The sequence below is a fragment of the Macrotis lagotis genome, chromosome 3, assembly GCF_037893015.1.
Source record: "Macrotis lagotis isolate mMagLag1 chromosome 3, bilby.v1.9.chrom.fasta, whole genome shotgun sequence".
NCBI classification, from domain to species: Eukaryota; Metazoa; Chordata; class Mammalia; order Peramelemorphia; family Peramelidae; genus Macrotis; species Macrotis lagotis.
The window spans coordinates 242,733,185-242,756,166 of record NC_133660.1 but is presented as its reverse complement, the minus strand read 5'-3'; the positions used below and the strand labels follow the sequence as shown (position 1 = coordinate 242,756,166).

At 34.5% G+C, this 22,982-nt stretch overlaps 1 protein-coding gene across 3 annotated transcripts in view; it reads right to left on the bottom strand.

Moving 5' to 3' along the window:
• Window positions 1-22,982, bottom strand: part of BMAL1 (basic helix-loop-helix ARNT like 1) — a 104,313-nt gene that overhangs the window by 42,005 nt on the left and 39,326 nt on the right. For 2 of the 3 annotated variants that reach the window (XM_074230337.1, XM_074230338.1), the window contains 5 exons: window positions 20,018-20,139; window positions 16,745-16,893; window positions 15,960-16,090; window positions 1,185-1,332; window positions 580-600 (listed from right to left, as the gene is read on the bottom strand). In XM_074230337.1, the coding sequence (XP_074086438.1) occupies window positions 580-600; window positions 1,185-1,332; window positions 15,960-16,090; window positions 16,745-16,833 (389 nt within the window). In that variant the 5' untranslated portion in view covers window positions 16,834-16,893; window positions 20,018-20,139. The remainder of the gene's footprint in view (window positions 1-579; window positions 601-1,184; window positions 1,333-15,959; window positions 16,091-16,744; window positions 16,894-20,017; window positions 20,140-22,982) is intronic. The other variant, XM_074230339.1, reaches the window with a different exon arrangement.

Below are 22,982 nucleotides of genomic sequence, written 5' to 3'. Positions count from 1 at the left end.
TTTACATACATCAAGGTAGATATAGACCTATCTGGAATATCTAGAATTTAAATCATGGCAACAACACAGAATGAACAGGGAGAAGGGTCTCAACCAAAGCATTCCCAACTCTAAGGAAGAGAAGATAGCAGTATCTTTCAGAGGTACTGTCTTCACACTCACTATTCCACTGAGTTTTCCCCCCTCCAATTACCTGGAATTTAGTAAATATAGATTTCCTAATATATCTCCAAAGAAACTTTAATACTCCTAATTCTACCATAATTCTTCAACAGAAAGAACATTTGCTCTAGAGGATAAATACTCTGAATTTTCTTCTTCCCTTAAAAACAAAAGAAACCTAAACTATTAAATGGATATTTAATATCAAATATCTTACATTGAACTCATCAAAAACAAAACAAATACAGGCTGTCACAAAAATCTTAATGAAGTTTTAATTTATTAAAGCTTAAGATTTCAAAAATATTTTACTCTGATTTTTCCATATATGATAAATGCTTTTTCACTCTATTTCTTTAGATTTTTTACCTGAGTATGCTAGAACTAAAAAAAATTTAAATACGAAAATTTACTTACTCAAAAGAAAAGCCATCGAGTCTGAAAAGAAACACAAATGGTACTCATTATAATAGGTACAAGCTCATTTATCATATTTTCAATAAAATGGAAGTGGTCTGAGTGCTAAATTTCAGTGTTCTAATACTACTCTCAAGATAGCAAAATGACCATATTTGTTTTTGAATGATCTTAGACATGACTTTAAAGTATGAAGGCAGAAAAAAAACCCAATGTACTTGGTGAATGCACAGACATATTCATTCATTCAATTCAACAAACATTTACTTGGAACTTTACTTAAAATAATAAAGTCCTGGGCTCTAGAAGGAAACTGAAGAACCTTGGCAAATTGCAGAATTTGTCTTTTAAATCTCCTCTTTCAACTTATACAGAAGAAAAGAGGAGGCCAAAAAAGGCAATGAGAAAGAAGAAAAAACAATCTTTTTTTTGTTTGTTTTTTTTACTGCAATGTAAAACTATCTTGGGGAGTGATTTTTAAAATTTCCTTTACTGTGAATAAGGTCACAACTTCAAGATTTCACAAAAAGTAATGCCTGGATTTTTTTTTTCTGACCACTTTTAAACAAAGTTTAAATAAAAAAAAATAAACCCTCAATCCTTACTGATAATCAGTTGAACTGCCTTTTCTTTTTCGATTACAATCCATTCCAGTCGCATTCAGGGAGCTGGAGATGAGGTCAGTGGGACCTGGTGACATAAAATCACTAATTGTAGAAGAAATATCCATTCTCTGGTCAGCCATTGAATATTCTGAAATTGTCAAGAAAAGAAGCAAAGTCATTAAAACATCAAATTCAAAAGGGGTAAGGAGATCTAAAACACCACCAGAATCCCAAATCTAGTAACAAACAAGCCCACAGCAGGGTTAGATCCTTTTCAGATTATAAAGTAGAATTACAGAATATCAGACCTGGGAGAAACTTTAGAGACTGCTCAGTTCAAACATCTTATTTTTCAGTAGAGGAAGGAGACACAGTAAGAAGTGATTTACTCAAAGCTAAAATCAAGGGCTCTGAGTCTTTCCATTACCCCATGCTATTTAGGCCAAACTTATCTTAGAGGGCCCATTAAGCATCCCAAGAACTTGGACCTATCCTCTCTCACTCATACCCCATGCTGCCCTCTGGCTCCAAGGAATTTTGGTAGCTCAGATCTCTATCTCATTCTCTTAGGTTAGGATCACTGTCCTTCCTAATATTATAATTCACTGATAATAAACTATATTTATTGCTCGATTGAAAAGCTGAGAGTCCTGTTTTCTGATTGCATCTAGAATGAAAATGTCAAGATTGATAGGATTTGAGGAGTCCCCCTCACTGTTTTCTTCTACAATATGTGTCCTGTACTGCAGGACTCTAGGAAACAATGCCACCATCTTTGTTGTGTAAACTAAAGGAGTACCTAGGAAAATAAAAAATTCAGGTCTTCTATCTATAACTAATTATGGTACTATTTAGTTAAGTATGACACTGGATAGGTAGGCTACATTTCATTATATTATCTAAAAGAGAATGTTGGTCCAGGCCTGGTAGAGGGAAAGAGTACATTATCGTGCTTATGATTTGACCTATTTTCTTTTTATCCATGACATTAATATGGAATATAGTTAACAAAAAAAATGCAGAAAATTGAAACCTTCCTTTCACTTTCCTTTTGGTGAAACATAGTAAAAGAGGAAAAGAGAACATGAAAAAAATAGGTTTCAAACTGTATCTATTCTAACTAGACACATTTTAAGAATCATGAGGTTCATGAAAACTATTTCCAAACACTAGTGAACAAGAAAATGAACTTGCAGAAGATATTTCATTCCACCTCCTTCCCCCTCCATTAAAATGGAGATCAATGAATACTGAAAGAAATGTATACAGAACAATTATGTGGATCTCAAAGTTTAAGATAGAAACTGGGGTCATAAATAGTACTGGAAAAAAGAAAGGTTAAAAAAGTTAATTATAGGGCTTAAATTGAGGTGAATAATAATGAAAAGGAGGATGGGGGTGGTTAAGGTGGTGGTTGTGGTGGAAGGAGAATGAAGCTTTGTTTAAAAAACAAAACTCTGAATGAAGTAAAATATTTATGGGAGCAGAGAAAATTGTTTGAAAACACATATCCTGATGACTCATCTGGGATGGCCCTAGCTTCTTGAAAATTATCAGAGGATTATAGGCATTGGCAAGTTCTTGCCATGTAGCAATGACTTCAAGTATGGTTCTAGAAACATATTATAGCTAGCATCCATGAGCCTACTTAGCTAAGTACTAAAGGGTTCATTGTAAGTAAGCTGGACTATTGGTAACCAATCATTTGGCCATAAAAACCAAAAAAGTAGCAAATGACGCTCAGTTTTGGGAGAATCTTTCTGTTTCTGTGTGATGGTGGTGAAGGAACAAAAAAGGAAGCTGATGATAATAAGGATCAGTCTTTCAACCATCTATAAACAATAATTTATCTGTTCTAATTCTAAATGTGAAATCTTTATCCAATGAGCAGTAAGTGGGCATAGAACTACAAAAAGAAAATCCTATCAATCTTGACATTTTCATTCTAGATGCAATCAGAAAATATGACTCTCAGCTTTTCAATCAAGCAATAAAAGACTAGATAAATATAATTTTATTGTGAGTCCAAGGGTAACAATTAAAAAAAATCACATGGGGCAATTAATCACATATTATTGTACTTGGGATAAAACATTTGCAAAAAAAAAAAAACACTATGAAGACAATCGTAGATAAATAGGCCAATGGATAAAGTGCTAAGCCTGGAGTTAGTAAGATCTGAATTCAAATCTAATCTCAGTTACTTACTAGATATGTGACCCTGGGCAAGTCACTTATCCTTTCCTCGTCTCAGTTTCTTCAACTGTAAAAGGGATAATAATAACACCTACCTCAAAGGTTATTGTGAGGATCAAATAAGATAAAATTTGTATAGTAGGTGCTTATTCTTCCTTTTCCTTCCTTAAACACCAATAACTGCTTTAGAGGAAGAAAAGATAAAAGAAATTCTAACATGCTAAGTTCTTCTAAATTAAATCAATATATACTTTAGAATAAGGTAACTTCAAGACAAAGGAGGACAAATGAGAAAACATAAAAAATGTTGAAAAACATAGTTCAAAAGAAAAGAATAAAGGTTTATGGAGAAAGCACACAGATATACAAATACTTTTTTTTTAAGAAATGGGAAGCTACTCTAGATGACGAGCACCATATATCATCTCAACAAATGAAACAGACTGTATTTTTATAGAAAAATAGGAAAGGACTGGGAATCTGTCTGGGAATTATTCAGTTGGACGATCACTTGCTAACACAAAGAGCAAAATTAGTATTGCATTAGAACAGAAAATGAGAAGACATGGAGCACAATTAATTCAGTTCCAATCTTACTTACTACTGACACAAAAATTGACTCATGGAGACAAGAACTACCATCATTTCCTAAGGAAGGTTAACTGGTTTAACTAGTATTAATCAAGTACTACAATGAAGAGGTGATACAAACCACCTCCATTAGCTTATATTATACTACTGCCTGGCAGAGAAAGAGATTAACCAAGGCAACAACAATTTAGAACACAAAATTGGCAGAGCCAAGATGGCAGTGAGAAGCTAGTAGGCTCCCAGAGCTTTTCCCTACACAATGCTGACTGAAGCCTCTACACAGACATTAAAGCTATAAATCCCACCAAAAAAAAGGCAAGATCGAAACCCATTTTCAACTGTAGACATCATGGAGGATCTTCAGGGAAGGTCTGTCTCTTTGGGGGTAAAAGAGGAAGTAAAGTCCAGCCAGGTGGGATATCAGGAAAGTCAGCTAGAGGCTTTAAACCTCAGTGCAGTTCAGGTCCCAGCAGCAAGACAACAGCACAGGTCCCAGTAGCTGGATAGCAAGCCAGCAGAGAGGGTTTCAACTCCCCAAACTGTCTGAGCCCTGGGAACAATGGGGCAAAGATAGGACCAGGTTGGGAACAAACTACTGCATAGGCAGCGCCTGGATATAAAGGAGGAAGCTAGCTTCTGACTAGGCAATGCCTGGGTTGCATAGGCAACATCTTGACCAACAATAAGCCAGACATCAGAGCCCAGCTCCAGCACAAAAAGCTTGGATCTATACTCCCTACACTGCAGGAGTAGAGCTCAAACAATCAAAATAAAAGAGCACTAGCCATAGAAAACTACTATGCAGATAAAGATAATAAAAATACCATCTCAGAAGAACAGTGAAAATTATCTACAGGGTAAGTCTCAAAGGAGCCTACGAATTGTACTCAAATTTAAAAAAGAAAGGAAGAAGAAAAATGGAAAAAAGAAATGAGGATAATTATGAAAAACTGACCAAAGAAATCAACTCCTTTAAAAGTAAAAATAACCAACTGGAAAAAAGAATGTAACTCTTCAAAAAACAAAATTGACCAACTGGAAAAGGAATGCAATTCATTTAAAACTCAAATCAACCAACTAGAAAGGGTATACAACTCAGCAAAAAGTAAAATTAACCAACTGGAAAAGGAAACACAAAAGTTAACTGAAGAAAATGAAACCCTAAAAAATTGAATTGGACAAATAGAGACTAATGCTATGAGACACCAAGATTCCATCAAAGTAAAAAGGCTGAAAAAGCTGAAGAAAATGTAAAGTGCCTTTTAGGGAAAAACAAACAACTTGGAAAATAAATCCAGGACAGATAATTTATGAATTATTGGTCTACCAGATAGCCTAGATCAAAAAAGAACCTGGAAAATATCTTTCAGGAAATCATCAGAGAAAATGTTCAAATCTGCTAGATGAAGAAGACAAAATAACCATTGAAAGAATACACAGAATTCCTCCAGAATAAAAACTCCAAAGACTATCATAACCAAATTCCAGAATTCTCAAATAAAGGAGAAAATACTGAAGGCAGCCAAAAAAGAAGCAATTTAAATACAAAGGAAACACAATCAGACTTATACAGCTTCAACTCTGGGTGTTCAGTGAAATAGAGGACTTCCAAAATTTCCCAAGAAAAAGATCAGAACTGAACACGGAATTCAATCTCCAAATACAAGACTCAAGAGATGCAGAAAAAAGTAAATGGAAAGGGGAAAATAAGAAAAAAATATTTGTCAAGAACATTAAATTGTTTTCCAGAGAGGAAATTAGATACATTCCTAATTGGGGTTAAAAACCTTACTAGGGAAGTTAATGCATGTAACTTTTGATAATTCTATTTCTCTTAAGATAATTAAAGGGTGAATATAGTTAAAGAGAATTGAATTTAGAGGATACTGGTATGGTTGTTTCTTGTCCTTTTATTGAAATAGACCAAAATGACATCACTATATTTGAGACAAATAGTCCAGATGAAAAGCTGGGGCATTTATGCTAAACTTTTGCATCTCACATTTCCTTTGACCTACTTTAATTCTGTCTTGCTCATAGAGCTCAGTTCTTTCTTTGATGAGGGCATCCAATGCTGGGTGGTCCTAAACCAGTATTCCCATATCTTATAATCAACTGTGAAGTTATTAAGAGAGACCTTCAGTATTTAGAGCACTTAGAGACTATATAGTTAATTAAATCAGCAGTGACTTTATTTTACTAGATACTTAGACCAAGTTTGCAACACCCTAGGGGCAGAATGTGAGAACCTACTTTATGGGAACATAAAGAGATTAGGAAATGATCTTAATCCATACTTTAGTTAATGAGATTTAAGTACCATGGTTGGGGAGCCAAAGGGAGGGGGAGGAAGTGTGGGAGAGAATATGATTGGGGAGGGGGGTACAAATAGTTCATGAAATGATTTGACTGTGCATGATGCTTTGGCTTATGAGGATTGTGTATCCATATAGGGTACTTGAAAAGGGGGTAAGGTATATAAAATGATTATAATTTGATGTGATTCATGACTCTTGAGAAGGATATTTCTAATGAGGCAGAAGAGGGGAGGATGCTTAGTGACTATGAGACAATGCTGCTTATCAATCAATCAATCAACCTTTGATGGATGGTACTTTGAATATGATGATACTTTGACTGATAGTACTTCTATCAGGTCAAATAAAAGGAGTATAATTTGATAAAAGGGATGTAAGTTCAATACAGGGCTTAAACAATAAAAACTTAAAAAGGAGAAGGCTAGGATAAATAACACTAGGTGAAGAGGCACAAAGATCTATTATAGTAGAGGGAAAGAAGGGAGGGTGTGAATATTGAGTAAATCCAATAGATTCAATAAATTCAATAGATTTGGCCCAGAGAAGGAATAAGATATATTTTCAATTGGGTTTTAAAGATCTATCCTATTCTATGGGGGGGGGGGGGGGAATAGAGAAGGAACAGAAAAGGGAAGAAGGGACTGATAAAAGGGAAGGTTAAGGTATAAGTGAAAATAAATTTAAAGCTAAAATTTTAAAGACAATTTAAAGGGGAAGGGAATAAAACATTGGTGAGGAGGAAGAAGAGGAAAAGAAAAAGAAAAGTATAAATGGGGAAATATAGCATGGAGGGAAATAAGAATTACTAATCTTAACTGTAGATGTGAATGGAATAAACTCTCCCATAAAACAGAAGTGGAAGCATATAGAAGAATGGATTAAAAAGCAGAAATCTACAATATGTTGTTTACAAGAAACACATTTGAAGCAGAGTATTAAAGGCTATAGCAACATATATCATACTTCAGCTGAAGTAAAAGAAAAAATGAGGGGTAGGGATCCTGATCTCAGCCAAAGCAAAAGCAAAAACAGATCTCATTAAAAGGGTTAAGGAAGGAAACTACATCCTCTTAAAAGGCACCATAAACAATAAAGTCATATCATTATTAAATATATATGCACCTAGTGGTATAGCATCCGAATTCTTAAAGGAGAAGCTGAATGAATTACAAGGAAGAGACAGAAAAATTTTAATAAAAGGGACCTCAACCTCCCTTTTTCAGAACTAGATAATTCTAACCACAAACTAAAGAAGAAGGAAGTTAAGAGGGTGAATAAAATCTTAGAAAACTTAGATATGATAGACCTTTGGAGAAAACTTAATGGGAATAGAAAAGAATATACCTTTTTTTTTCTGCAGTATATGGCACCTTTACCAAAATTGACCATGTACTGGGGCATAAAAACCTTATGATGAAATGCAGAAAGGCAGAAATAATAAGTGCATACTTTTCAGATCATGATGCAATAAAAATTACATGTAATAAAAGGCCATGGAAACTAAATAATTTAATATTTTTTAGGATTTTTTTTTTTGGCAAGGCAATGGGGTTAAGTGGCTTGCCCAAGGCCACACAACTAGGTAATTATTAAGTGTCTGAGGCTGGATTTGAACTCAGGTACTCCTGACTCCAAGACCAGTGCTCTATCCACTGTGCCACCTAGCCGCCCCTGAATAATTTAATTTTAAAGAATGAATGGCTCAAATAACAACTCATAGAAATAATCAATCATTTCATCCAAGAAAATTATAACAATAAGACATCATATCAAAATTTATGAGATGCAGCCAAAGCTGCTTTTAGGAGAAATTTTATTTCTCTACATATTTATATGAATAAAATAGAGAAAGAGGAGATTGGTGAATTGGGTGTGCAACTAAAAAAGCTAGAAAAAGAACAAATTAAGATCCCCAATTAAATACCATCTTAGAAATTCTGAAAATCAAGGAATAGATTAATAAAAGTGAAAGCAGGAAAACCATTGACCTAATAAAACTAAGAGTTGATTTTGTGAAAAAAACCAATAAAATACATAAACAATTGTTCAATCTGATTTTTTTAAAAAATTAGATAACCAAATTACCAAAATGAAAAGGGTGAACTCACCACCAATGAGGAAGAAATTAAAGAAATAAGTCACAGTTATTTTGCTAAACTGTATGTACATAAATTTGATAATCTGAATGAAAAGGATGAATATTTACAAAAAATATAAAGTGCTCTGATTAATAGTAGAGGAAATAAAATTCTTAAATAACTACATTTCAGAAAAAGAAAAATTAAGAAACCATCAATAAATTCCCTAAGAAAAAGTTTCCAGGTTCAGGTGGATTTACAAGAGAATTCTACAAAATATTTAAGGAACAATTAATTCCAATTCTACGTAAACTATTTAAAAATAGGAGTTCTATCAAATTCCTTTTATGACACCAATATAGTGGTCATTCCCAAACTGGGAAGACCCAAAACAAAGAAAATTATAGACCAATCTCTCGAATAAACACTGATGCAAAAATCTTAAATAAAATTTTAGCAAAAAGATTACAGTAAGTTATTACTAGGATAATACACCATAATCAGGGAGGCAAGCTTGGTTCAATATTAGGAAAACACTCAACAAAACTGAACATATCAATAACAACCAACAGAAATCATGATTATCTCAATAGATGCTGAAAAAGTCTTTGACAAAACACAGTATCCATTCCTATTAAAAATACATGAGAGTATAGGGAAAATGGAGTTTTCCTTAAAATAATAAGCAGTATCTATCTAAAACCATCAACAAATATTATTTGCAATTATATTGCAATTATTTGCAATAAAGTCAGAGCATTTCCAATAAGAACAAGGATAACCATTATAACCATTACTATTCAATATAGTATTAGAAATGTTAGCTTTAGCAATAAAAGAAAAGAAATGGAAGGAATCAGAACTGACAATGAGGAAGCAAAGCTTTCACTCTTTGCAAATGATATGATGGTTTATTTAGGATCCCAAGGAAAATCATCCAAAAAAGTTACTTGAAACAATTAACAAATTCAGCAATGTAGTAGGATATAAAATAAACTCACATAAATCATCAACAAAGCCCAAGGGCAAGAGATAGGAAGAGAAATTCCATTTAAACTACAGACAACATTAAATACTTGGGCATCTTCCAGAAACTGAATGAGCACAATTACAAAGCACTTTTCGCACAAATAAGGTCAGACCTAAACAATTGGGAAAAGGTCGATTACTCATGATCAGGTCAAACTAATATAATAAAAATGACAATTCTACCAAAATTAAATAACCTATTTAGGGCCAAACCAATCAAACTGCCAGAAAACTATTTTACCAAGCTAGGAAAAATAATACAAATTTAATAGGGAGCAACAAAAAGTCAAGAATATCAAAAAAACTGATAAAAATGAAAAGGAAGGTGGACTAGCTCTACCAGATCTAAAATAATACTATAAAGAGGCAGTCATCAAAACTTCCAGGTACTGGTTAAGAAATAAGAGTAAAAGATCTGTATAATAGGAAAGATTCAACAGAAACAGTAATAAATGACCAGAGTAATCTACTGTTTGACAAACCCAAAGATATACTAATTTCTGGAATAAGAAGTCACTATTTGACAAAAAATTTTTAGGAAAACTGGAAAACAGTATGACCAAAACTAGACACAGACCCACATTTCATACCCTATACCAAAACAATAGGTACAGGACTTAGAAATAAAGAGTGATACCAATTAACAGATCAAGAAATACTGTCAGATCTATGGAAAGGGGAGAAACTGATGATCAACAAGAAATAGAATACATTATAAATTGCAAAATGGAAGATTTTGACTATATTAAATTAAAAGTTTTTGTACTAATAAAACCGATGTTGCCAAGATTAGAGGGGAAAAAAGAAAGCTGGGAAACAATTTTCATAGCTAGGGGTTCTGATAAAGGTCTCATTTCTAAAATATAAAGAGAACTGCCTCAAATTTATAAGGTTACATATCATTTCCCAACTGATAAATGGTCAAAGGATATGAACAGGCAGTTTTCAAAGGAAGAAATCAAAGTTATATAATATAATCATATGACACATGCTCCAAAAAATTACTGATTAGAGAAATGAAAGTTAAAAAAACTATGAGTTTCCAACCCACACATATCAGACTGGTTAGCATGATAAAAAGGAAAACAATCAATGTTGGAGAAGTTGTGGAGGACTGGGACATTAATGCACTATTGGTGAAGTTGTGAACTGATCCAACCATTCTGGAGCGCATATGGAACTATGCCCAATGAGCAATAAAATTGACTATGCCCTTTGACCCATCAATACCAAAACTAGTCCTATATCCAGAAGAAATCATAAAAAAAATAGGTAAAGTCCACATGTTCCAGAATATTCATAGCAGCTCTTTATAAAGTAACAAAAAATTGTAAATTGAAGGGGTGCCCATCAACTGGGGAATGACTGAATAAGTTATAGTATAATGAATATTACAGAATACTAGTGTTCTATAAGAAACCATGAATGGTTGGACTCTAGAGAAGCATGGAATGAATTACAAGAATTCATGCTGAGGGAAGGGACCAGAACCAAGAAAAAATTGTACACACAATAACATTGTGAGTTGATCAACCTTGATGGATGTAGCCTCTCTCAGCAGTTCAGATAACTAGGACAACCCTAGGAGACCTGCTATGTACAATGCTATTCCCATCCAGAAGAAGAAAAACAAAACCAAAAAACCCCTACAGAATCTGAATGAACACTACATTCACTTTTTAAAAAATTTCTCATATCTTTCTTTGCTATCTCATGACTTTTTTTCTTCTTCCTTAATCCTAATTTCTCAAACAGAATGTACAATATTCACCAAACTGTTCACTGCTGAGGGGATAGGGGTGGGAAGGGAGGCTGGAAGAAAATTTTTTCACTTAAAATATGCATATGCATGTGAATGAATGTTGAAAACTTTCATAATATGTAATTGAGAAAAAAAACCACAAAATTTATTTGTAATAAAAAGCAGAGGAGGAAAAACAAACCCACCAAAGGCTTAGCAAGAGTCCTAAATGAAAAAAAAAAGCAGTCAAGATTTTTAAGATAAACTCTTTTCTTCATTAATGACACTAGAGCCACCACACATAACTCTAAAATCTTAATTGGTGGTTGTTACACAAGGAGGTGGAAATTATATTAAGGGGAACAGAGTGGGGAACTAGACTAGCCCTTGTAGACTTGGAGCAGCTTAATACAACTTTAAGGGTGCTAAGGATCAGTTCTCAAGAGATACAAAAGAAGATACCTAAAAGAGATCAAATGCTTAGAGGGAATACAGGACATCAGGATTATTACCTGAAAAAGGGATGGTGAAAAATCAATAACTCACTTATACAAAAATTGACCATGTACTAGGGCATAAAAACCTAATGATCAACTGCATTAAGGCAGAAATAGTGAATGCATCTTTCTCAGATCACAATGCAATAAAAGTCATGCAATATTGGGCCAGGGAGATATAGACCTAGAAACTAATTGGAAACGGAATAACCTCATTTTAAAGAATGAGTGGATCAAACAACAAATTACAGAAAGAATTAATTATTTTATCCTAGATAATGACAATAATGAAACAACATACCAAAACCTATGGGATTCACTCAAAGAGACTGTCAGGGTATATATTATATCTTTTTTTTAAGGTTTTTGCAAGGCAAATGGGGTTAAGTGGCTTGCACGAGTCCACACAGCTAGGTAATTATTAAGTGTCTGAGACCAGATTTGAACCTAGGTACTCCTGACTCCAGGGCCAGTGCTTTATCCACTGTGCCACCTAGCCGCTCTATATTATATCTTTAAATGCTTACATGAATAAATTAGAGAAAGAGGAAATCAATGAACTAAACATGCAACTAAAAAATTAGAGAAAGAACAAATTAAAAATCCCCAATTAAATAACAAATTAGAAATTCTGAAAATTAAAGGAGAAACTAATAAGATCAAAAGCAAAAAATCTAATGAATTAATAAATAAAACCAAGAGTAAGTTTTATGAAAAAACCAATAAAATTGATAAACCTCTGGTCAATTTGATTAAAAAAAGAAAGGAGAAAACCAAATTGCTAGTATCATAAATGAAAAAGGTGAACTCACCACCAATGAGGAGGAAATTAAAGTAATAATTCAGGAATTATTTTGCCCAACTCTATAATAAATTTGACAATCTAAGTGAAATGGATGAATATTTATAAAAATATAAGTTGCCCAGGTTAAATGATGAGGAGATTAAATACCTAAACAATCCTAACTCAAAAAAAAGAAATCCAAAAAGCCATCATTGAACTCCCTAAGAAAAAATCTCCAGGGCCTGATGGATTCATAAGTGAATTCTGCCAAACATTTAAGGAACGATTGGTTCCAATTCTATATAAACTCTTTAGAAAAATAGGGGAAGAGGAAACTCTGCCTAACTCTTTCTATAAAACCAATAGGGTGCTTATACCTAAACCAGGAAAAGTTAAAACAGAGAAAGAAAATTATAGACCTATCTCCCTGATGAATACAGATGCAAAAATCTTAGCAAAACGATTACAAGTTATCACTAGGATAATACATTTTGACCAAGTAGGATTCATCCCAGGAATGCAGGGTTGGTTCAATATTAGGAAAACTGTTAGTATACTCAATTATATCAACAACAAACCTATCAGAAATCATATGATCATATCAATAGATGCTGAAAAAGTTTTTGACAAAATACAGCACCCATTCCCACTAAAAACACTAGAGAGTGTAGGAATAAATGGACTGTTCCTTAGAATAATTAGCAGTATCTATCTGGAACCATCAACAAGCATTATATGCAATGGGGATAGGCTAGAGGCATTCCCAATAAGATCAGGGGTGAAACAAGGATGTCCATTATCACCACTACTATTCAATATCATATTAGAAATATTAGCTTCAGCAATAAGAGAAGAAAAACAAATTGAAGGAATTAGAATTGGGAAGGAAGAAACAAATCTCTCACTCTTTGCAGATGACATGACATGATGGTCTACCTAGAGAATCCCAAGAAATCATCCAAAAATCTAGTAGAAACAATTAGCAGTTTTAGCAAAGTTGCAGGATGTAAAATAAACCCTCATAAATTCTCAACTTTTCTATATATGACTAGCAAGATACAACAGGAAGAGCTAGAAAGAGAAATCCCATTCAGAGTAACCTCAGACAATATAAAATACCCGGGAGTCTATCTGCCAAGGCAGACTCAAGAAACTTTTTGAAAACAATTATAAAACACTTCTCACACAAATTAAATCAGATTTAAATAACTAGGCAAACATCAACTACCCATGAATAGGTCAAGCTAATATAATAAAAATGACAATTCTACCAAAACTAAACTATCTGTTTAGTGCCCTACCAATCAAAATTCCAAAAAATTACTTTAATGAGTTAGAAAAAGTTGTAAGTAAATTCATATGTAGAAATAAAAAGTCAAGAATTTCCAGGGATTTAATGGAAAAAAGTGCAAAAGAACAGGGCTTAGCCCTACCTGATCTAAAATTATATTATAAAGCATCAATCATCAAAACTGTCTGGTATTGGCTAAGAAACAGAATGGTGAACCAGTGGAATAGACTAGGTGGAATAGACTAGGTGCAATAACCAGAAACTATTATAGTAATCTGCTGTTTGATAAACCCAAAGTGTCCAGCTATTGGGATAAAAACTCTCTCTTTGATAAAAATTGCTGGGAAAATTGGAAGTTAGTATGGAAGAAACTTAGATTAGATCAACACCTCACACCCTATACCAAGATAAGATCCAAATGGTTACAGGATTTAGACAAAAAAACAATACTAAAAGCAAATTAGAAGATCAAGGACTAGTTTACCTGTCAGATCTATGGAAAGGGAAGCAGTTTATGACTAAGGAAGAGATAGAGAACATCACTAAAAACAAACTAGATGATTTCAATTACATTAAATTAAAAAGTTTTTGCACAGACAAAAAACTGTAACCAAGAAGAAATGTAGTAAATTGGGAAACAATCTTTACAACTAATGTCTCTGACAAAGGACTCATTTCTAAAATATACAGAGAACTGAGTCATTAAAAAAAAAAAGCCATTTCCCAATTGACAAATGGTCAAACAACATGCAAAGGCAATTTACAGATGAGGAGATCAAAGCAATCCATAGTCATATGACAAATTGCTCTAAATCATTACTTATTAGGGAAATGCAAATTAAAGCATCTCTGAGATATCACCTCACACCTCTCAGATTGGCCAATATGACCAGAAAGGATAATGATCATTGTTGGAAGGGTAGTGGGAAATCTGGGACACTTACATTGTTGGTGGAGCTGTGAACTCATCCAACATTTCTGAAGAGCAGTTTGGAACTATGCCCAAAGGGCAACAAAATAGTGAATACCCTTTGATCCAGCAATACCATTACTGGGTCTATACCCTGAAGAGATGATGAAAAAGGGTAAAAATATCACTTGTACAAAAATATAATCATAGCAGCCCTGTTTGTGGTGGCAAAGAATTGGAAATCCAAGTAAATGTCCTTCAGTTGGGGAATGGCTTAACACACTGTGGTATATGTATGTGATGGAACACTATTGTTCTGTTAGAAACCAGGAGGGATGGGAATTCAGGGAAGCCTGGAGGGATTTGCATGAACTGATGCTGAGTGAGATGAGCAGAACCAGAAATACACTGTACACTCCTAACAGCAACATGGGGATGATGATCAACTTTGATGGACATGATGTTTGTTCCATCAGTGCAGCAATTGGGGACAATTTGGGGCTGTCTGCAATGGAGGATACCATCTGTATCCAGAGAGTGAACTGTGGAGTTTGAACAAAAACCAAGGACTGTTAACTTTAATTTAGAAAAAAAAACTGATATCTTATTGTCTGATCTTTTTTTATCTCTTATACTTTATATTTCTTCCTTAAGGATATGATTTCTCTCTCATCACACTCAATTTGGATTAATGGGAAACAATGTAAAGACTGGCAAATTGCTTTCTGTTGGGGGTGGGGGGGAGGGAATAAGATTAGGGGAAAATTGTAAAACTCAAAATAAATAAAATTTTTATAAAAAATAATAGAAAAAATAGAAAAAACAATAACTAGTGAGCTTTATGTTTATTTTCCTATTTCTATATAATCCTTTTAAGTTTTTTTGCAAGGCAAATGGGGTTAAGTGGCTTTCCCAAGGCCACATGGCTAATTATTAAGTGTTTGAGACCAGATTTGAACCCAGGTACTCCTGACTTCAGGGCCAGTGCTTTATCCACTGCGCCACCTAGCCACCCCTCTATATAATCTTTATGAGAAATAAGCTACAAAAGGAATTTTTGATGAAGAAGCAAACAGACAAGCTTTTATAAATCATATTCTTCATCATTTTCAAAACCGACTGACAGGTGCAGTGAATACAAGATTCCAGTATGCTTGTTCTCTTGTAGTTAGCAAACACTCTGATAGGATCTTAAAGGTTCTGCTCTCTGTCAACAAAGTGTCTCCCATGCAGGTGTTAAAATCATACAAGATTCTTCAAAAGGAATAACAAAGACAACTTGGATAAGTCTCTGATTATTAATATCTAGTTAGGCATAAAAACACTAGAAACACACTCACCAAAGGAATTGACTATAGCCACAGAGGATGTCCAGCAGTCTAAATTGAAGAGGAATTCTCTACAGAGGGTGAAGTCCTGGAGATGCTCCTCTTTGTAGATGATATCAAGTCCCAGAACATGGTAGAGCCTCCTAAACAAAATCCAAAATCACTCAAGTGTCTGGTCTTATTATTTATACAATAAAAACTAAGGGGATGAAGAATGCCTGTTTCCTAGACTGTGATCTGTTTGTTGTTGGATAGACAACCCATAAAGCTGGTCCATAAGTTCATCTATCTTGAACAAATTAGATAATGAATTGCCTCCAGAATCAAAAAGGCAGAAAGAAAGTTAGTTTGCATTTGAAAAAGTACATGACACCAAGCTTCTTCTTGATACAATGGCTCAATTTTTTCAATATCAATATTCTTTGGAAAACAGCATTAAAAGACCTCAGAACTGATCAAAGATGCAAGCATTCATGACTTCTGAGGACTAGCAATGAAGCCTTCCTCTTGCCTCGTGTTAGAGTGGAGGTGGCTGCTAAGTGTATAACATGACATACATTTTCAGGCATTTGTTTTTCTTGATTACACTTATTTGTTATTGGGCTGGGGGGGCAGAAATTGAGAAGCAATAGCAATATTAAAAAAAAAAATTTTTTTAAAAAGCATTTCCAAAAAAACACTTAACTGTCTAGTAGCAAGTCATAGAATATGATAGTCTTCAAAGAATTCAACTTATAATCACCCAAAAGGTAACTGAAAGGTACATGTATATTCATGAACAAGGTACAATATATTACCAAAAAAGTACTGATGTCCTGACTTGCTTGTATGAATCATAGATCCACATGAATACTTCTACCCGGAGTGAAGATTGCAACCCATCCATGATGTTTCATCCTGTGTAACTCTTGTCCATAACCTCATAAATTCTTCAGAGTTGGTCCACCTATTGTAATGGTGGCCCAAAGAATGGCATTAGAGAAGTATATAATTGGAAAAGGCGGTAAAGCAGTCATAACATAAGAAGAACGGAATATTTAACTGGGGTCTTCACATTATGTAAAGCCATCTAGAGGAAAGGTCCCAGCATAATGAGTGGATCAACTATGGAAAATCTGTATATGGTTATGGACAAGAGTTGCATGGGATGAGACCCATAGATGAATTGCAAACTGTATTATGGAAGAAGTACCCATACTAGTATATCTAGAATCATACAAGTCAGTGAGAAGAATTAAACTAACACCAACCATTAACATTTACATAGTGCTTAGTATGAGTCAGGTATTGTAGTAAGAGCTTTACAAAGATCATCTCATTTGATCCTCACAGTAACTCTGGGAGTTAGATGGATTATTATTATTCCTATTTTACAGTTGGAAAAAACTGGGTTTGAGGTCAAATATAAACTCCTCTTTCTTCCTAATTCTAGGTCTAGCACTTTATCCATTATACCACCTAGCTGTCCCAAAGTTACATATGAAGGTGAGGATAGTAATAACAAATATTAATGTATTTCATGATTTGGCCAAGGTTTGGCCCTTTTATAGTAAACACTTATAGAGATTGTTTCTTATCATCAATGGTTTTTTAAAGTATGTAAACAACATTAAAAAGCCTTCATTTTTCCCTTGTTTCTTCTGCATGGGGAGGGGTTTCCATTAATCTAGGAGGAAATTCCTCTATCTCTAACATTACATCAATCTGCTTTCTTCTTGAGTTGTTATATTAAGTAGGTCTTTATTAGATAAAGAATTCAAACAATGCTATAATTGATATATCACTAAGTCATTATTCTCATATTACTGATACTGTACCAAAAAAAAGATATTTTTAAAAATCCAGGAATAAAATCTTGTCAACTAGTGCTTTCTTAATATTATTGATCTTTCTCTGTAAGCATTTCTGTACACTGCCAATTCAACTGGGCAATAATTCTGTGATGATAAAGAAGTCACTTTTCTCTGGGTTACTTCCTAGAAAATATATCATATAAGAAGGCAAGTCTTGCATAATGATAATAAAGGGGCACTTTATAGACTCTTGAAAAGTTTTAAAAGTAGAATTCATTAACCTAGCAGTTAAGAGCCAAAAGACTCTGAAGTAGCATCTTGAATAATAACCAAAGATTTTCCTTAAATATATCAGAGGAGGAGGGGCGGCTAGGTGGTGTAGTGGATAAAGCACTGGCCCTGGAGTCAGGAGTACCTGGGTTCAAATCTGACCTCAGACACTTAATAATTACCTAGCTGTGTGGCCTTGGGCAAGCCACTTAACCCCGTTTGCTTTGCAAAAACCTAATAGATAGATAGATAGATAGATAGATAGATAGATAGATAGATAGATAGATAGATGAATAAATAAATATATCAGAGGAGGATACTGGAACTAGATTACTATTGGGGCAAAAAAGTGATCCCCTGATTGTTACAGGCAAAAGGAACTTTCAGTCAATGATCCCTTTGCTTCAGCCTATTAGGGAAACTTTGATTTCCAGACTCTTCTCTGAACGGGATAGATTGGTGTTACTAGAATAAGCAACGGTTAGTAAAGTCAAATTGACAATATAAATATATGTTTTAGCACTTAAAACATAAGAGCATACACTGGAGTCTTTGGATGAGATCAAGGATGAAAGCAGGAACATAAGAATCAAAATGTTAAAACTGGAAGAGTTCTAATAGATCACTGGCTGGATTCCCTCACTTTACAGAGGCTTACCTGAAGTTGCTGAAGTTCTCATGCAAACTCTTCAAGGGCAAGGGATGTCTTATTTTTATATTTGTATCCCCAACACTAGCCAAGTCCTTGACATATGGCAGGTGTTTAGCATACACATATTGGTGGAAAACTACATTGGCAGCAGTTCTAGCACTAGAACCTAGATACTAAAAGTCAGTTCAATTCCATTCATTTCAAACATTTATTTCAAACAAAGGGTTGTGCAAAGTGTCCCTAAAAGGAAAACAAGACTGTCTTCAAGGGGCTTATTTCTATTGGATAGAGAGACATTCTATTGGATAGCGAGACAGAACATGTGTACATGTGTACATCTGTATACATGAGAGCTGACTAGATGGAGGGACAAAACAGCTGGTAGGTGGCAGACGCAAGACCAGAATCCTGGGCTTCCTGGACCTGAGGTCAGCTCTCTATTCACCACACTGTGCTGCTTGCCTCTCAGATTTATAGTAAGTGAATCCATAATAACCCTATAATAAAAGATGATTTCACTAAAGTCTACCCCCTATGCTTTATTATCAAGGATACTTTCAATTTTCCAAGACTATGACAAGTAAGTACAGGTTTTTGGCAAGCTGAAAATTTTTTGAATAGAGTCCAAGGAAAAGATTGGGCATGTTTTCTAAGGTACAGGGTAGCTAAATTCAGAGATTCACTCCAAAAAGGTTGGTCATCAGGAGATGAATATTTTTAGTCACAGAAATTCCCATAAGTAGTCTGTTAAAGCATGGAAGAGTATCCACATTGATGAAATAAACATAAAACAAAAATAGCCAACTGGGAAAAAGACAGCACAGTTTTAAGAAGCACAATCATGCCTTACTCATTTATTAGAATTCATAGACATATAAAAAACAAAAGAGAACCAAAGGATATAATCTTATATAAATTCTGAGTTGGAAATACCTCAGAAGACATCTAGTCTTAACCCACACCCAAGTGATACTCCCCTCTTCAATAACCCCAACAAGCCATTTAGCTTCTTGCCTTGAAAAATATAATATTTAAAGTTATCAAAGAGGATAAATTTCATCTCATGGACTGTTCTTTAGGACTACCATTGGCAAAAGAATGAATATTTGGCCAGAGTCCAAGGAAATAGACCCCAAAGCGGTAAAATCTCTATTTTGTTTTGTTTTGTTTTTTAAACTCCAGATACATAACATAAACCAGATACAGCTGGTTAATGGTTATTCTCTAAAGTCAAGGAACTATAGAAAACGAACTATTATTACATGACCTACATTCTCAAAATGAATAGTTCAACCACAGCAATAATCTCTAAAATAGCTACAAAGTGAGCATATCTACTGGGGATGATTCCTTACCTGAAAAGATGTTTTTTGAAATTCAGATTTAGACTAGGAACCAGGTCTCCTCTGCAGTGCTAGTCACCTAAAGACTTTTCTCATAGCCTGTTTTTTCCAGTGAGTCAACTTCTCATGGAAACCTAGAAAGGGGAATACATGAAGGGAAAAAAAGACATAATTCTAATGTAAATGAAGTTGTATTCATTTGTAGGATCTTCATTTATAGACAGTGACAATTGAAGAATACATGTTCCAATCTCTATCCACAGTTTAACCAATTATTTTGAATGTCTTCACCTCTTCTAAAAATATAGCTATAATAATGTAAGGGTGGGAATAGAAACATAAGAGATGAAAGAAAATTGGTGAAGGATGTTTTCTGCCGAGAATATTTTTTATATTCTTTAAAATATCAATTTCTTAGACACATTCAAAAGGTAGCAAGACAGACAATTTTCATTTATTAAATGAAAAAAATTAGTCTGATGCCCATTAAGCCATATAGATAATATGCCCAATAATGGAAAATTAGGGAAAGACATGGTGAAAACAGGGGTGGCTAGGTGGTGCAGTGGATAGAGCACTGGCCCGGGAGTCAGGAGTGCCTGAGTTCAAATCTGGTCTCAGACACTTAATTACCTAGCTGTGTGGCCTTGGGCAAGCCACTTAACTCCATTGCCTTGCAAAAGAAACTAAAAAAAAAAAAAGACATGGTGAAAACATTCTCAGAAAAAAAATTAGTGTGATGCTATTTAGTCATTTTTCAATTGTGTCTAACTCTATGTGACCCCATTTGGAGTTTTCTTGGCAAAGATACTGGATTGGCTTGCCACTTCCTTCTCTAGCTTATGTTTAAAGATGATGAAACTGAGGCAAACGGGGATGTGACTTGCTCAGGGTCACATAGCTAGTGAGTGTCTGAGGCAAGATTTGATCCCAAAAAGATGAATCTTCCTTATTCCAAGTCCATCATTATGCCGCCTAGCTGCTCCTAATGTGATACCTGGAAATTATTACTGAAGATATTATTTGGAATTCATAACAAAAATCTAGGGAAGCCTTATAACTTCTGAACAACATATAAAATGAAAGAAAAGAAATTCCAAAAGCTAATTAATTTTAATGAGATTTCAACTCTGACTCCCATTCCCCATTTCCTCTATTATTTCCCAGGAGCTAAAGTTGATTTGAGAATGATAGAATCTTCCCCTCTTCCCTTAGGATTCCCACAACGACCTTGTTTTTCTTCATTTCCTTTTTGACATAGCTGTTTCTTCACAATTATACACATTGTTGCTCCTCCATCTTCTCCCACTCTGCCTCAGAGACCTGCATGAATACCTGTGCTTTTTCATCTGACTATAAAATAGCACTTTGCTGCCAAATTCTATGGTTGTTCTTCTATGTCTTCTGTTTGGTTCATTCACAAGATTCATTTGGATCTTATCTTTCATTAAAGGGTCTTAACAGTTTGTTTCAGAATAAAATCTATTCTGTTCTCCCATCTAACCACTCTTTTCAGTACCATCTAGAAAACAGAAGGCTGGCTCACTTTCCTTTGGATAGAAACCCACACGATTTCATTAACTACATCTTGTTTTTGCACAGCATGTACTAAAAACATTTTTGAAGACTACTTTCATAGGTGAAGGTCTCATCTTTGACCCAAGAAGTCACTCAAATGTTCTAACACATGATAACAAAGTTACCAGTAACAATAACAAGGTTGGAAGCTGTGAATGTTGACTGAGGCACTCAGTACCCCAAATCACAAGGTTCTTCTTAAACTGATACTTCATGGGCACCTAAAGTTTGTGCTAGTTGAATTTTGCTCCAATGAGTTCTTCAGCAGAATGATAATCTCATTAGTGGAAAGACCTTGTAGAAGTGTAGACTTTGAGCACTTCTGATGGTTTTCCAACCTCTTCCATAACCTTCTCCAAGAATCTATGGAACACACTGGAGACTTTCCTTTATTTTTAAAAATTAGTTGGTGTTCCCACTGCAGTACACAGCTATTCATCTTGGTCTTACAAAATGATTCTCCCATCTCATTAAGCCAATACACTTACATGAAAATTGCTAGTATAGGTATGCTGGAGTCAATGAACAAGTCACACATCTCTTCATTGTTTTTATATCACCAGCAATTTTGCTGCTTCTTCCAAAAGTAACCTGCCATTCAGTATCAAGAATGACTGGGAGAATACTCTTAAAACTAAATGCATTCAACTATTGTTCTATTAGAAACCAGGAGGGACGGGATTTCAGGGAATCCTGGAGGGATTTGCATGAACTGATGCTGAGTGAGATGAGCAGAACCAGAAAAACACTGTATACCCTAACAGCAACATGGGAGTGATGATCAACCTTGAAGGACTTGCTCATTCCATCAGTGCAACAATCGGAAGCAATTCTGGGCTGTCCGCAAAGGAGATTGCCAACTGTATCCAGTTAAGGAGCTGTGGAGTTTGAACAAAGTTCAAGGACTATTCCCTTTAATTTAGGAAAAAAAACAGATATCTTATTGTCTGATCTTGTTACCTCCTAGAATTCTTGTCTCTTCTCTAAGGATATGATTTCTTTCTCGTCACACCCAATTTGGATCAAGGTACAACATGGAAACAAAGTAAAGACTGACAGATTGCTTTCCATGGGGGGGGGGGGAAGTAAGATGGGGGGAAAAATGTAAAACTCATAATATCTTTAATAAAAATTAATTTAAAAAAACCTAAATGGATTCACTGTCCTTCAGTAAAGACCTTTCTCCAATATAGCATCTCTTCAGCCAGCCACCCCTTCTCACCTTGGGCAATTCTCATTTCTGTCCTCCTACAAATACTATGTAAAGATCAAGCCTCTTTCCACAGTACAGACATTAGAATGTTTGAAGACAATGATTACATCTTCCCCTAAGTTTTCTTCTCTCTCTTTTTTCCCCTTAGATATCTCCAATTTCTGCAACTATTCTTCACATAATAAG